This window comes from Pleurodeles waltl, chromosome 8, assembly GCF_031143425.1.
Source record: "Pleurodeles waltl isolate 20211129_DDA chromosome 8, aPleWal1.hap1.20221129, whole genome shotgun sequence".
Classification (NCBI taxonomy): domain Eukaryota; kingdom Metazoa; phylum Chordata; class Amphibia; order Caudata; family Salamandridae; genus Pleurodeles; species Pleurodeles waltl.
In genome coordinates, this window is record NC_090447.1 from 668,942,701 (window position 1) to 668,954,813 (window position 12,113).

The 12,113-nt window shown below is 44.2% G+C and overlaps 1 protein-coding gene across 9 annotated transcripts in view; it reads left to right on the forward strand.

Annotated features, from left to right (window-relative positions):
- The window catches only part of RIOX2 (ribosomal oxygenase 2), a 1,008,555-nt gene that overhangs the window by 341,012 nt on the left and 655,430 nt on the right, over nucleotides 1-12,113 (forward strand). For 7 of the 9 annotated variants that reach the window (XM_069204775.1, XM_069204777.1, XM_069204780.1 and 4 more), the window contains one exon: nucleotides 3,638-4,074. In XM_069204775.1, coding sequence (XP_069060876.1) covers nucleotides 3,638-4,074 — 437 coding nt within the window. The remainder of the gene's footprint in view (nucleotides 1-3,637; nucleotides 4,075-12,113) is intronic. The other 2 variants (XM_069204776.1, XM_069204779.1) reach the window with 1 other exon arrangement.

Consider the following 12,113-nt stretch of genomic DNA (forward strand, 5'->3'; position numbering starts at 1 on the left):
TAGCCTGGTGTTGTTGGGTGGGGGGATTCTGCATTTTTAGATATTGTCCTGGAGTAGTCCATATAACGTTAGTGTACACTAATAGGGAAAGTCAGTGTGATTTACTGTTTTGTCTGTAGCGACACTGTTATAGACGTAGGGAGATTTGCTTCCCTTTGGCCTATGGAGACCAGCAACATATTGCATTGGGTGTGTAACCTGTGCAGAAATATCAGTTCTGCAAGTTCCACAATGCAGAGGCACTTATGGGTCATGCAGAATTGTCATACTTCTCTGACTCAGCTCAGGATCAGAGCCCAGGCCATTTGTCACCCTGCTGTACCTAGTTAGTTACATTTCTCTCCAGCAACAGGAACAAAGGCCTCCCCACCCATAGGGAGCAACCAGCTTCTGAGGGGGAAAGGGGTTGAGTGGAATGATCTGCATCAATCAGTCAGCTGTCACACTGTACCGGGGATAGGCCTGCCAAAGCACACTGAACAAAGGAGAGAGCTTCGACCTCTGGAGCCAACACAGGAGAAAGCTCCCCTTTGAAAATCTAGTGAGGAAGGTCCTGCAAGGGATGTCAGCAAGGGCCCCCCAGAGGTTATGTGACTAGTGACTCCTTTACGACACCATCTTAAACTGTCACAGCATGCTGTGCTGGACAGTTGGGACAGGAGTGGACAGGTGACGTGGCACCATAGGATTGGACAGAAGTACCTAGCTTCTGGAACCTTCCTCATTCCTTCAAAAAACCTTGCACAAGGAGGAGAACCTCTTTCCTGGTGATTTCTCTGTACTTCACTGCTGGACCCTGGGTTTGCTATGGACACCCAGAAGGAAGAACCCCCTGATGCCCAGAAAGGTCTAAGTACTCTGCCCAGTTGACCCAGGACCAGTGGGTCTCCACAAGAGCCAGTGAGGCTTTCTCCCTTATACTGCCTGAGGACCAGTTGGGGCAGGCACCAGAAACCAAAACCAGGTGCAAGGCTGGTGCAGGGAGCCAGCAGAACCAGCTCCCTGAGTGCCACACTGCTTTAGAGGTCTGCCGCAACTGCCGTGGTGGCAAGAGCTCGCCACCAGGATAAAAATGAGCCATAGTGTGCAAACATCTTCCCAGCAGGGCCCAAGTTACAGCATTTTAAAGTCTGGCATGGTGCCGCCTCCCTGGACTCTCCGTATGACCTGGGGACCCCATCCTCCGGGTGCATTTGTCATGGAAGGAGCGGGGACCCAATCCCTGACCCCAAAGCCCAAACATGAAGGGGGGCACAAGGGTGCACTGTTGAGCCCCCAGTGGTGGTGGCTTTGCCCCCGCTCTCTGTGTCGGTGTCTTGGGGGAACTGAGTGGCCACCGTGGTAGGCTACACTACGGGCAGGGAGAGAGATTCTGCCGACTCTGGCCCACACCTCCAACGACCTGGCCGGACAGAGAGGGTTGGGCTCCTTTGACTGCCCCAAATGACTAGAGGTCTGGGGTGCCCTTGTGAGACTGGTCATCCCTAAAAAAAAATAAAAAAAAAAGACTTAAAAAAAACAAAAGAAGAAAGGGGCAAAACCAAAGCAGTGGCTCTCCCCAGCACAGTGGGAGAGCAGCTCATAAAATATTCACTGCTCCTGAAGGAGCACCCTATCATGCCCTGCGGGCTCTTCAGTACTGGTGTTTTTCCTCTTGTGGTGGCCCCTAAAACAGGCAGGTGGCCCCACCAATGATTAAAAAAAAAAGGCCTGGGGGCCGCAGGTGTGCAGCAATTCACCCCAGCGAATTTTTAGTACTGACCACAAGTTGGCAGGGTCACCAAACGAAAGACCAGGGTAGGATTTTGCTAAATGTTTCAAAGCACTTGTTAGGCTGGAGCCTTTGCTCTACGGCTGAGAGTGCAGCTCCCTCTAGGGGCTTAGTTTATGTTTACATTTATTGTGGCCTAAAGAAGTTGTAAGCAAGTATATACGTTGAAGTGCATTCTACGGGCTAAATCTATGGTTACATGTTAATGTAATCAGAATGTGATGCCTTCCAGGGACTGTTTTTATGATTGCATTTTCATGGAATAAAAGTCTACGCAAAGCACACAGACACGTTTTGCTGATTTTATAATGCTTTATTGACATGATAATGCTGATAGTGATTATTGGTCACAGTGCATATGTTTTACAGTAATAAGTGCATTTCCACCTGATGATGATTAATTATTGCATTTAATTTCAAAATGATGTCTTTAAAATGTGGTTGCTGCTCCTGAACCTTTAGCCAAGCCAATAAACGTACTTTATATGCACGTGTGACCCGTCTGGGGGTGGGGGTGAGGGGATAAAAGGTGATTGTGCGATGTCATCTATGGTATTTTCCCTCTGCCAATGTACATATTTGCAAAATTACTTTGTAGTATGTGGTAGTCTGTGTGTAATAAATGTACTTCCCTTTTTTCTAAAGAAAAAGTAATGACTGGACTGTCATTTATTGAGCGTTATTGCATGCCAGTGAACAGTGATTACTTGCCCACACCACCTCCCCTAAGTAAGCCTTGAACTGCTCTGCCTTGCTATCTTGAGTGTCAAGCGCTACAATGCGGGGATTGGTTCCCAGTATGGGTAATTGTGGACTTATTCATTGCGCAAGCCACACAACTAATAACTCACTTCCCTACTCTTTGCTACTGATCCATCACTTTCAATGAGCACTTAAAACTGAAATGCAACTAGTAAAGTAATTGTGTGGCATGGCTGTTCCCCAGCAGAGTACATTTCCAAAGACGTGTAAGCAAAAATTGAAATTTCCGCCTGAATAATTGCTGACCCACATCCCTAGTTCAAAACCTATGAACATTATCACCAAATTTATGTGTGTGCTGTTACTGGACGCAGCGAAGTCCGAAAACAGTGCCCCTTTTTGTCGAGTTGACTGACTCCGTGATTCATTAGCTCCCAGGATACTTCTCCATCTGCTCTACTGTCACTTGGGGCTGCACAGTTGTCCAGGGAATAAAGGAGCTTTCTGGGGGACCCTGTATTTTCTTCTTCTCCTCCTCTCCAAAGGAGATAAAGATACACGCAAAACACTCACCTTTGTTCAGGGCACATAATGTGCTTATCAATTGAACTGCAGTCTCTGAACTTCAAGACCAAACCCTCACGTCTGTAGCGAGTGAGGACAGAAACCTAAAAGTACATACTCACCACAACTTATAAAATTAACATAAAACACTGGGTCCTCTCCAAAGAGCCCACTTTTTTTTTAGCCCAATCTTAAAGGAATTGACGAAACACAAGAGTTGAGAGTGAGAGGAGGTTACTTTTTGTGGTACAACATGCAGATGAGAGACATACCCGGTGTCAAGTTTCAGGCTGTTAAAGTTTGGGCTTCCAATCTCGTTAGAGTGTTTATCTTGTGAAGTGTGCAACATTAGAGACAAAAGTACTGGAACAACGTAGATGGCAATTGATATCCTTTATAAGGATGATTAGTGCATTAACATAACATAACATTTTGTATGCGTTTCAAATTCAAACCCTGACACAAATATTTTTCCCGTTTTAAAACTATTAATGTTATTTGAAATCTGAAAAACAGGTGTTTAACTTTGAGTTAGAAGAATGTGCTGTAGAGTGATATAATGTGGAATTTCTAATGACCTTCTCTGTTCTTTACACATAGCAGAGAATATGCCGAAGAAAGGAAGAACCAACACAGCAACAGAAAGTATGGAGCACTCTCCCAAACTGGCAAAGATAGAAGCAGCATACTCGCATTTCCATTTGGATTTTGACAGTGCTGACACTGTTTTTGAAAGTTTGATTGCTCCAATTACGCAAGAGGAATTCTTCCAAACTTACTGGGAACACCAACCATTGCTCATTAAGCGAGACAACCCAGCAATAGCTGCTTACTACCAGTCTTTATTTCAACTTACAGATTTGAAGGAGCTGTCTCGCCTAGGCATTTATTATGGAAGAGATGTTAATGTTTGTCGATGTGTGAATGGAAAGAAAAAGGTGTTGAACAAGAATGGAAAAGTGAACTTTATGCAACTGAAGAAGGATTTTGATGAGAACAAAGCCACAATTCAATTTCATCAGCCTCAAAGGTTTAAGGTAACACATTCAGCATCCTAAAATATTCATAATTGGAGGAAGAATTAAATGTTGATCAATATAATTGTGCTTTCAATAAGTGGCTGTTTAGTCTTAGCCCTAAACGGCCTGTTGCTTGGCCACTAGCATTTTGACATGTTGCACAAAAATATATATGTTTAACCAGACCTTAGAAAGTCCATTAACCATTTTCTTAGCCTGTGCCGAGAACATTTAAAATGTTATTAAAGACAAGGACATTGTAAGTCTCCTTTAATTGCAACTCTCAAAGGCAAGACCATTATTACAAAGCATCTGAGATACAACTGAAACAAAAGGTTCTGATGCTAATGATACACCTTCTTTAAAATGCTGCTCTTTGCAGACTAAGTTTTTTTTTTTGGTAGCTTCTATGTTTTCAATGCAAATGTGTGCTTATAGGTTATTGTTACTATTTATTTTTTGCCTTCCTATATACATTTTCTAGGTTGTATGAGCTGCTGATACTTTTCCTGCACTTGTCATTTCTTTTGAATCTTTTGTATGCCTTTCACTCGTTACCAATTTTTAGGCCCTGAAGTTCATCTGTAGTATGAGCTGTATTTTTAATTTTGAACCTTTCTCCTTGTATTTGCCTAAATATGAAATCAAACTCCTTTTCATAGTTTTCTTTATTGGTAAAAAGTATCAATAATCTGAAATATTCATTATTTGAAACAAAGATGTAGGGCAATTGCAAACCTTAAATGACCACGTTTCCAACTAATATATTTCCACTGTTAGCATACGGTACAGTCACTGATTATTTGATTTCACGTTTCCCATAAGGGTTTTGCACCTATTCTCCCTTCTTGGAGTTTAATCTAAAGTTGTGCAACAGTTTAGGATAATGGTTCTCTCCAAATTGAAAATTGTATGTCTATAGTTTATTTTGAAAGTAAATAATCACCAATCTTACTTTCAAACTTTTGGGTGCATTTGTGCTTGATGAGCGAGCATTCTGGTAACATTATAGTTAACCTCAAATTGTTAGATTTTTTAAAAATATGTACATGTATCCTCAAATTGTGAACGTTTGCTAATGTGTACGTGTTTCTGCATTGGAATGACTGCCAGTAATGCAAGCTGATTTCACAACATTTCTTTAGCGCTCTCACCCCATAATAGTAAAGGCTTACCATGGATGAATCGTGTATGTTAGTAACAACAGTGGATACATATTGTATTGTATTGTAATAGTATCTGTATTGCGCTTACTACCCCTGATGAGGCGTCAAAGCGCTTTTTGGTGAGTAGCATGCTACTCTGGAACCCAACAAGAATTAGTGATGGATTAGTATCGGGAAATATGAGTACAGTTTTAGTATTAATATGAGTTAAGTTGAGCCGCGGATATGAGAGTTTGTTAGTTAGATGGAGTAATGGAGGGGTGGAGGAGGAAAGAAATCCACATGGATAGAATGTTTCCCTTAGTGGCAGACAATCCTTTTTTGGAGATCCATATTGTCGCACTGTAAACTGGCAGTCAAGTTTTTGTCTTGCAGGGAATTAGACCTACTTCTCCAGTGGAAAAAAATAAACATTAGAATTTGTTATCTTGGGCATCAAGCAATACGTTATGGGCGATATTCCATTCTCTTCCCTTTGGTCTTCCCTTAGCCCCATTGTATTTTGCTAAGGTCTTTTGCGTTAGTGTGGATTTCGCCTCATGATCCTATCCTTGTGTGGTCCCGGAACAAGCCCTTACAAAGTTCATCAGTGTTAATCTACTGATGAACAGGCAAGTAGGACTCAATAAGGGCAAGTTACAGAGACCATCAGTTATCTTTGGAAAGTTCCTTTCTGTGAGTGTGAAGGTAGTCCCTCTTCCTTACAGAATATGCTTTTCAGAAACCTATGCAAATTTGACGACATTTTTGCTTCAAATGCTGCCCTGTGGTCGTTGGTTTTGTGTAGGAGTTATGTAACTGTTTATATTAAGCCTAAGTCTAGTCTTGGATGCAAAGGTTATCAACTGGCCTCTAAACGTGGGATACAATTCTCCTTGTCCACCAGTAGTAGGAGGGCCAGTCTTTAAGGCAGTAACACTCAGATTTCTATTGTTTGTTTAGGTAAAAATGCCACTACTTTAAAGAGTCAGTCATCTAAAGAACAAAAACCTAATAAAAATGTATACAGATGGAGAGGGCATGGGCAAGCGAGATGGCCGGACGTGGGGCCAGAGAGCTCTGTCACCCTAAAATGATATCCTAAGGAAACTAGGAATCTTGCACACTAGAATGGGAAATACAACGAGAGCGCTTGTAGTGTCTGACCTCTGGCGGCCCGGGAGATACTGTAATTTGGCTGCATCAGTCCAGGAGGAACCCAGTAGCACCGCCTACAAGGCCTGTGCTCCCTAGGGGCCATGCTTCTCTGTCTCATGAGTTAGAAAATTCTGCTCAGTAACAGAGCGGTCACTTGGGGTCCTGGTAGTAGTGCGCTGCAGAAATGCCCAGGTTCCTATACTCCCTGGAGGCCCACTTGGAGTGCACTGGGCCTGCTGGGATGGTTATGAGGTTCGATGGGGCCTGTAAGAGAAAATGCACTGATTCCTCGGATGCCAGGAGAGCTGCATTGGGAGATAGGTGGGCGGGCGGCTGCCATCTTAGGAGGGGAAGCACTACATCCAGTGAGAGCGCCTCTAATCCCCATCACCTGAAGGGCTTGGAGACAATGTAATTTGGCTGTGCCAGGCTACGTGGGACATGGTGGCGGTGCTTGTGGGGTGAGACTTGTGCTCCCTGGGTCCATGCTGCTCCACATCAGGAGTGAGACAATCCTGCAGAGACTGTGTGGCAGTCACTAGAGGCCCGGATTGGGGACTGCAGAAGAGGTGCCTGGGTGATAATACACCTGCAAGGCCTGATTGGACCGCACTGAGCCTCCGAGGGAGGGTGAGTAGATTCAGGTACATGGAGAGCTGAACTGGGGAGATGCAGGCAGCTACTAGCTATGGCCCAAGGGTACCAGTTGACGACTGAGGGGGAGACGAGAATCCCATGACGTTGGCTAGGGGGATGACACAGCTGCCCTTAAGAATTGCTGGGTGTAGTGACACTCAGTGGTTCCACATTTGGAACATTTTGGGTGGTCCCTTGTCGCCAAAGGGGGTGCTGTCTTTGCCCTGTCCCCCTACATTGGTTGGATCCCTTCTGGCCTTGAAGACACTAGGGAGCTAAGGGCTAGCGTCTGGGTGTGCCCATGGGGCAAGGGACTGCGAGTCTGAGAAGAGTAAACACCGCTTTGGCATTTCTACATGGGGAACGACAATGCGGCCTTCACCACGTATCGCAACACATTCACTTAATATGCTCAGAGCTCAGCATTATGCTCCAAGTAGGAACCAGGTTGCCAGAGGATGTGGGGCTCCCTGTGGGAGAACCCTCAAGGGCAGAACTGGTGGCAGCCATACAGGGCTCCAGGGCTGCTGTGGGGGTCCAAAATTGAGTCAGTCTCCATTGAAGTGAATGTGCTTCACACTGACCTGCATATTGTGTCCAACACCGTGAAAACGGACAAACGCTTGATTGGAACCCTCCAACAAGAAGCAAAAACACTTAAGGAGCAGATATCCAGGATGATGGCAGTGACCAGAATCCTAGAGGATATAGTCAAGGATGTTGAAGGGTGCTCACACCACAATCTGAGATCCCTAGGGTTCCCTAAGTGAGAGGAGCAAGGTGCGCCCTGAACGCTTCTTGGAGCATTGGATCCTTGATGCGCTTAAACCTTGGGGCTAGTGAAAATGTCTGCCATGGAGAGAGCGCACAGTGTGCTGTCAATCTTTCTTCTACCGATTTCCCCCATCAGTTACAAGGACTGCAGCACTCTTCTCAGAGCTGCCAGGGAAGCCGGCAGTGTCCAATTTGACAATTATGTAATCGCCATTTACCTTGACTACAACAGATACAATCCAAAAGAAAAACTATCCTTGATGTGAAACAAAAGCTTTGCCCTATATGTTACTATACCTGGCTAGACTGTGGGTTGTTGCACATGGTACAACTAATTTCTTTGACTGCCCAGAGGAGGTGTGGTCCTGGCTAGAGCTTTGGGGCAAGGTCCCTTGATCAGAGTGGAGAAAGGCTGGGGGGCTGAAGGAGGGGTACTTGTGAAACACCCGAAATATGCAGAACAAAAGACAGCCACCAAAAGTCATTGTACAGGAGGATGGTACTTTGTATTTGGAGGAGTAAATTCTGTCCCTGCATTCTGTCTGGAGAGGCATTTCCAGAACACATGGAGGAATCAATGTTGACACTGTCAGCCCGCCCCTCTCAAGACACGCAGTTACAACGTTTTCAAGTGTTTACCTGGGAGGGTAGAGACTTGAAGTAGTGTTGATTGTTTAATGTGTAAAACAGCTGTGAGACAATGCTCGCTTGCTCATTGTTTGGGTGGTCGTAAGAGGACTGGAGTGGTGTCTGGATACAGGCGGGATTGAGGACCAGGACCTTCAGTTCGTGTGGGATGAACAAACCAACAAATTCACAACAGTTTCTTTTGGCCCATTGTCAGCTACTTGGTGTTTCACAACCTTGGCCAGCCAAGGAACATCTAAGGTCACTCGGGATTCAATCAAATTTATGATGGGCTGCTGGCCCCCGTCCATCTTTTCCACGAGAAAGAGGTTGTTTACAAAAGTCAAGGCTCTGCAAAGAGCATGAGGATTCCACAGACTGCGGAACCTGTGCTCTGGTCGTGGAGCCTAGAAGCATGTCTCTCTTGGATTGCATAGGGTTGTTAAGCACCCCTATGGTGGTTGGAGGAGTTGACGGTGTCAAATGCAGTCCCACCTCATTAAATGCACTAGCAGCAGTACATAAGGAGCGCTGATTGCGTTCCCACAGCACCCTCTGTAATGAAGGACAAAACTGTGACATATCTGCAACAATAGTGACCAACACAGGCACAATTCACAAAATGGACTGGGAGATGCTTAGCTCACAGGCTCCTGAAGCAGCGAAGAAAGAAGGGTCAAAATGGTGGAGGACAGACTGTAATCTTCATACAGATATTGATGCCATGTTGTTTTCTTTACCATTGGCTCTTGACAAAGTTAGTTTTGATGTTGTTTAGAGCTGCTGTTGAGAATAAAATGAAGGAAAGCATTATCCTCGTCTCTGGTCCTGACATGGAAATGCAGAATGGAGAAGGATTTAACTCTTACTTGTATACTGAGTACTTTGTTACTTTTTGTTCCAGTTCTATATAGGATACATCAAATAGTCCCACCATGAGCGTGGAAGATGCTATGCTCAGTTCTGCATCCCAAATCATCAAAGTATCACAGAGGGAACTCATCACATAGCAGAAGAATTCCTCTACGGTTTAGATTCCTAGTAGCAACACCTGGGCAGCACAGGGCAAGAAACAGCACACAACTATAAAGAGAAAGCTTAAAAAAAGCCATAAATCTTGTCCCTTCAGCCAGTCAAAACAGGGAAGAAAAAGGACATCCATCTGTCATAGATTATACAGTAAAGCCACTCTGTACAGACATCTCTCTTTTTGTCCTAGGTACCTTAGAAACCCTTTTCCCAGTCATTATTTAAAGTGATCCTCTTCACCTCACAAGTTAGAAACTCTCATAATACACTTATATCTGATGTCTAAGGAAAGATATGCACAATTACCCGCCTAACTCCCAGCACGTATCAATGGGGGCTCAGTGTCCAGGACCCCAACACGCAACACATCATTAGCCCTCACCACCAGCCCGAGAGATTTCCACACAACACTCGGCCACCTGTAAACGCTTCATCTCTTGTATGATGTACATCAGTCACTGGCACCGAAAACACCGCACTACTTGTATGATGCATGCTGCTCAGTGCTTAATTTGTGCTTGTTGTTTCCGGTGCTGAGCACCGGCACTTATTTGTGAGAGCCGGGGGTTATTCTTATGCCTCAAGCATTTGCTGCGAGCAAAAGGCACAGATGTGAAAGACGGAAGAAGGAAAAACTAAAAAGCTTCTTAAAGGGAGAAAGTAGAACGTTGCAGGATGAGCTGAAGGGGCAGGGGTGGCCGTAAATGGATTGAAGAGGCCCGAGATGGCTTCAGGATTACGCTGCCTCAGCATTCAGTGGTTGCAGATTTAATTACAGCAGCCTCGTGTTTAAGAGAAGGGCTTTGAGCACCGGCACCTCCTAATTTATAAATTAAGCACTGATGCTGCTCATTGGAGCATGGGACTCTACAAATGCGCTGCACGAATAGCAGCACACCTCTTGCGGCAGACTTATATCTGATACAAGCACATCAATACCTTTTTACCCTTTATTTAATGCCAGCCTCCAAACCCTTATTACCTCATAAACCATGTCCAACACATAACACAGCAACCAAGTACCGCATCACTTCAGGACTGTTTTCACCATTCTCCGGAATGAGTGCTAATGACTCTCATAAACACTGCATAAGCGACCTTTATTCCAAGCAAGAAAAAAACCAAAGCACAAGCTAGGGAATAAATAAAGCACTATTTCTTTAAACTATTTCTTTAGATCTTCTTGGCATCTTTATTTGTTTTAAAGATTTTACTATTTAGCAAAGACAAAAATGGAACTATACATCCATGGGTCTTGATGTCTGTATGTAACATGTTTGTGTTTCATCGCGAGGCATCCTCCCTCCTATTTAGTTGTGTGTAAAATATTTTTTAAATCATGAGATCCTGTTTGGTACCCGAGGATATAATTTTTCTCAACTGGGCCACATTCTCTGTATCACAGATTTAGACACTATGGGCCATATGTACGAAGACTTTTTCCCCATAGGCACAGAATGGGTAAAAAACTTTGCTAAATCTGGCCCTATATGCCTTGCCAGTGCATTCTTAGGGTGTCTCCGATTATCCGTATTTCGGTCCTGGTTGATATAGAAAAGCCAGATTCAAAGATGAAGGACCACTGAATTTGGAAGAAAGCCAGATCAGGATAATCTGATAAGGGTATTGGGAAGAAAGGAGGGAGTATTAGAAAGAGTAGACTGAAGTTAGTGTCACTTGTGAAATAAGATACCCCAAAAATATATCTGGTAAACATTTTGACTGTAGCCCAAAATGCCTATAAGTGTTTAACAGCACCTCTGTTTCTGACATTTTCTCCTGACACTGTGTAGTCACAAATATCATTAAACTGCTGTTCATAAGTTTATGATGGTATCAGTAGTGAAAGATAGGCAGACGCACAGGTTTGGTTTTGAAAAAGCTGGCAGCTTTGAGCATCTTTGTAGGGTCCCATTTTGGTGTTTCTTAAGATCATAGTCCACTTAGCTGGTTACTGCATAACCAGAAAACCTTGATTAGAACTATTAAGTACTGACTCTTCCCTCCTTCAGCAACACCCATTCCAAGTCATGCTTGTGCCCACCCTCAACATCCCTAGATCCAAATATAGCAAACCCAGGCAACCCCGGGCTCCAGGACCAAGGAGTAAGCCAAAAAGTGCACAAAGGTTGGTTTATTGCAAGAGGATCGAATAAAAAGGCCTGCACAGCCACCTAGAATGTTTGTAGCATTTGTAGCCACAATTGCCCCTCTCGCAATTTAGACACACAGCAAATCCAGGTGTCAGTAGAGGGGACAGCGTACAGGGCAAGGTCCCTCACCAGCAACTTTGGATCCTGGACCTACTCTAATACTTCCTAGAGAGCCACAATAGAGCCATCTAGGAATTTAGTAACTCAGCAGCAGGAGCCAGTCTAAGGCTTTTTCCTACTCAATGACGTACGGCATGGCACAGTATACATCGTAACATCCCAATCATGAGCACAATGGTGGTTGCAACAGCATCACATGTGTCAAAGGGAGGAGGTAAGTGGCTTCTCTTTTCGATCCATACAAGAATATTACCTTTAAACCGGACTGCTTTAAAACGAACCTTCTGAATAATCTATTCGTTTCATCTTGCCCCAGATGTCGTTTTTCGAAATTCTTTTTGTCCTTTATTTCCTTCTAAAAGGCTAAATGAGATCGACTTTTATTGCTCTGAATGAAGTTAGCTATTTTATTGAC